General features: G+C 41.0%; 1 protein-coding gene across 4 annotated transcripts in view; it reads right to left on the bottom strand.

The window, feature by feature from the left end:
- The window catches only part of rbpjb (recombination signal binding protein for immunoglobulin kappa J region b), an 89,408-nt gene that overhangs the window by 2,609 nt on the left and 82,527 nt on the right, over nucleotides 1–4,272 (bottom strand). For all 4 annotated transcript variants that reach the window (XM_061912656.1, XM_061912658.1, XM_061912657.1 and 1 more), the window contains 5 exons: nucleotides 3,126–3,263; nucleotides 2,863–2,975; nucleotides 2,648–2,788; nucleotides 2,412–2,567; nucleotides 78–181 (listed from right to left, as the gene is read on the bottom strand). In XM_061912656.1, coding sequence (XP_061768640.1) covers nucleotides 78–181; nucleotides 2,412–2,567; nucleotides 2,648–2,788; nucleotides 2,863–2,975; nucleotides 3,126–3,263 — 652 coding nt within the window. The remainder of the gene's footprint in view (nucleotides 1–77; nucleotides 182–2,411; nucleotides 2,568–2,647; nucleotides 2,789–2,862; nucleotides 2,976–3,125; nucleotides 3,264–4,272) is intronic.

Below are 4,272 nucleotides of genomic sequence, written 5' to 3'. Positions count from 1 at the left end.
CTGAGGACACACAATAGTCAGGGCGGCCTTTTATGAGGGAAACAATCACGTGGTCACAAGACGGCAGCTGAGCACACCTATACATGGTCTCCGCCTCGACGTCGCCGAACCAGACCCGCAAATTTGGAGTGAAGTTCTGTCCCGTCAGCTCCAGCATGGCGACGTCCCCGCCGCCGTTGAGCTGCACACATCAACATGGTAAAGATAAAGTACCAATGATTGTCACACACACACTAGGTGTGGCGAAATTATTCCCTGCATTTGACCCATCACCCTTGATCACCCCCTGAGAGGTGAGGGGAGCAGTGAGCAGCAGCGGTATAAGACAGATTTGTTTAAGGTTTCCCTAAGCATTTTACTACAAGAAAGGTTTTATTCAATTAATTTCTCACACAAACATGAATATGAACTGTTGAGCAACATTAGAATGTGTGTGTGTGTGTATGTGTGTGTGGGGCTGGGCGATATGGCCATTTATTAATATCTCAATATTTTTGGGCCATATCACAATACACGATATGTATTGCGATATTTTGCCTTAGCCTTGAATGAACACTTGATGCATATAATCACAGCAGTAAGATGATTCTATGTGTCTACATTAAAACATTAATATATGCTCATTTTAAACTTTCATGCAGAGAGGGAAATCACAACTAAGTCAATTGATCAAAACAGGTATTAAGCAGTGGCAAAAACATTCATGTCATTTCAAAATAGAAAGTGCAAGATTGTCAGAGACGTTTTAAAACAAGCTATGAGTGCACTTTTGTGCATGATGTGCATGACTAAGATGACACATCAATACAACACTAAACACTTTTTGTACAGAACGCCACTACAATAGTTAAAAACAAATAAAGTGCATGATGTCACACAATATATTTCAATACTTGTCAAATAAAAATGAGCTGCATAATAGGTAATCAAATAGCAATGCTGCTACTTTTTGTAGCAATGCTTTTGCCGCATAATTTTTTCGACTTGAAACCAAACCAAACCACCGCCAGACGTTGGACCCCATGCTGTTTTTCTTCGGAATTAATTTTTTCTTTATTTGTTAACAGATTGGCACCTTCTTTTGCTCATATTACCACCCGTGCCACTCTGCTAGCCTCACAGCTAATGTTACCCATGTCGCTACCTCTCTTCTCATGGAAGGCGTGTGACGTCGCACACGTGACATATGTAAGAAGGTGCGCATGTTTTTATGTCTCCGTGAGAAGGACAGACTTGAAAGAGTGGAAAACGCTTGCAGTGTAATGCCCGCAACTAAAAGCAACTGCGTGAGAACATATACTGTATTTCTAGGATTATAAGTCGCCCCGGCTGAAAATGCATAATAAAGAAGGAAAAAAACATGTATACGTCGCACTGGAATATAAGTCGCATTTTTGGGGGAAATTGATTTGATAAAGTCCAACACCAAGAATAGACATTTGAAAGGCAATGTAAAATAAATAAAGAATAGTGAAGAACAGGCTGAATAAGTGTACGTTATATGACGCATAAATAACCACCTGAGAAGGTGCCTGGTATGTTAACGTAACATGTTATGGTAAGACTCATTCAAATAACTATAACATATAGAACATGCTATACGTTTACCAAACAATCTGTCACTCCTAATCGATAAATTCGATGAAATCTTCTTCCTCGATGTAGCTTCTAAACAACTCTGCCAACTCCAAAGTTATGTGCCGCTTCCTCTTGTCGTTTTCTGCTGCATATTTCACTACGTCCAGCTTGTAATCTGCAGTACATGATTTCCTTTTCGGTGCAATTTTTGTTCAGCCCTTCTCAGTTTTTAGCAATGGCATATAGCATATAGCAGTTAGCATCCCATTACCCACAATGCACTTCTGCCATGACCCTTCCCCCGCTAAATTCTTATTGGTTGACGTGTGTGTGACGATTGCTGACATTTTCTTCGTCTCTTCCGCGAATGAGATAAATAATATTATTAAACAATTCATGGTAATGTGTTAATAATTTATACAGTTACTTAAACATATTTGATTTAGTTCAAGCAACCTTATTATCTAACTTTTACGGCTATAAAAAGTTTAACATATTTAAGATGTCTTTTTTATAGCTTACATATTTGAATAGACAGAAAAAATATATAAAAATTTTACACAAGCCCCTCACACACACACACACACAAGCAAACACATACGCACGCACGCACGCACGCACGCACGCACGCACGCACGCACGCACGCACACACACACACACACACACACACACACACACACACACACACACACACACACACACACACACACACACACACACACACACACACACACACACACACACACACACACACGCACACGCACACACGCAGACCCACGTTTGTATGCCAATGTTTACAGAATTTACAGAAACAAAAAAGGTGTGTTTGAACCTGTAAGCTCTCCACTACAGGCACAGGAGTGACAGGCGATTGGACGGGGCCCATGCCCTCGTAGAAGGTGTACTCGGCCTTGTCCGTGCTGATGATTGTCCAGGAAGCGCCGTCGTTGATCATTTCCTTGTTTGGTTCCTTTGGGCATGGAGTGGCCTGGAGGCAGACAGGAAGCAGAAGAACGTGACTGACATGCACTTGAAAAAATGACGGGTTGTACGGCAGGAGACACAGACTTGAAACTGGATGATCCTCTCTTGTGAAAGGCACAGGTACATGCGCTCCGTGTCCTTCAGGTAGAAGGCACACTTGTGGAGTTGGGAGACGGGGTCGTCCGCGTCCAGCAGGGCTGTCTGTTTGTCCACCTTACGGATGACCTGGCAGAGGCAAACACGAGGCAGTTAAAGCGCTGAAAGGGGGACCGGAAAGGCGTGGTGGCTTTTTTTCTTACCAGTCTGGGCAGCGCCATGCCGGTGACTGAACAAACCAGCTTGACCGTCTGTCCGTAGTGGATGTAACCGTCTCTCACAGTGAACTCCTCCCCCTCAGATTCTTCATCATCCACTACAACCCACCACACAGTGAGACTCAAAGCCACTAATTACTCACTAATGAATAAATAATTAGACAGGTAAATATGCTCTGTTTAGCTGTATTGCACATATAAAGAACATCTCACCTACAGACCATAAAGCAAACACCTGACTGACTTACACAGGTGGATGTAGAAGGCCCCCCACTGTTGGGAGCTGGCGTGGAAATTGCCCCCCTCGACGTGGAGATAGCGTGTGCTGACCGTTTGGGACCGCAGCCGGTTGAACAGCGCCACCTTGGTGCCTGATGCAATGCACACTGTAAAGAAGGAGTGACACATTTTAGTTACATCATGACATATATATTGATACAGTTCTGAAGTACCGTATTTTTCGGGCTATAAATTGCAGTTTTTTTCCTAGTTTGGCCAGGGGTGCCACCTATACTCAGGAGCAACTTATGTGTGAAATTGACACATTACCGTAAAATATTAAATAATATTATTTAGCTCATTCATGTAAGAGACTAGACGTATAAGATTTCATGGGATTTAGCGATTAGGAGTGACAGATTGTTTGGTAAACTTATAGCATTTTCTATGTTATAGTTATTTGAATGACTCTTACCATAATATGTTACGTCAACATACCGGGCACGTTCTCAGTTGGTTATTTATGCGTCACATAACGTACACTTATTTAGCCTGTTGTTCACTATTTTTTTTTCTTAATTGCCTTTCAAATGTCTATTCTTGGTGTTGGATTTTATCAAATACATTTTCCCCAAAAATGCGACTTATACTCCAGTGCGATTTGTATATGTTTTTACCCTTCTTCATTATGCATTTTCGGTAGGTGCGACTTATACTCCGGAGCGTATAAGTCCATGAATTGATTAACGTGGACCCCGACTTAAACAAGTTGAAAAACTTATTCGGGTGTTACCATTTAGTGGTCAATTGTACGGAATATGTACTGAACTGTGCAATCTACTAATAAAAGTATCAATCAATCAAAGCGACTTAAACTCCTAAAAATATGGTAAATCTATTTATATAGATATTAAATATATGTGTAAAGTCATTAAATAACCATCTAAATAATTTCATATTGAAATCCCTGCACTAATTTCATTTTTTTATTACAGTATTTATTACAACTGTGTGTGCAGTCTCGGAGTTATCTGTGATCACGTTTACACACGTTTTTACACATATCAAATTGAGGAGGGAGTTTTGCCAAACGTAAAAATATAGTACAAACTGAGGTAAAGCCATATTTTTTAGGGTAATCGCCAATACGCACACACACTCACTTGCACATGAATA

This window comes from Nerophis ophidion, linkage group LG10 (assembly GCF_033978795.1).
Source record: "Nerophis ophidion isolate RoL-2023_Sa linkage group LG10, RoL_Noph_v1.0, whole genome shotgun sequence".
Classification (NCBI taxonomy): Eukaryota; Metazoa; Chordata; class Actinopteri; order Syngnathiformes; family Syngnathidae; genus Nerophis; species Nerophis ophidion.
Note: the sequence above shows the minus strand (reverse complement) of the source record. Positions and strands in the feature narration are given on the sequence as shown.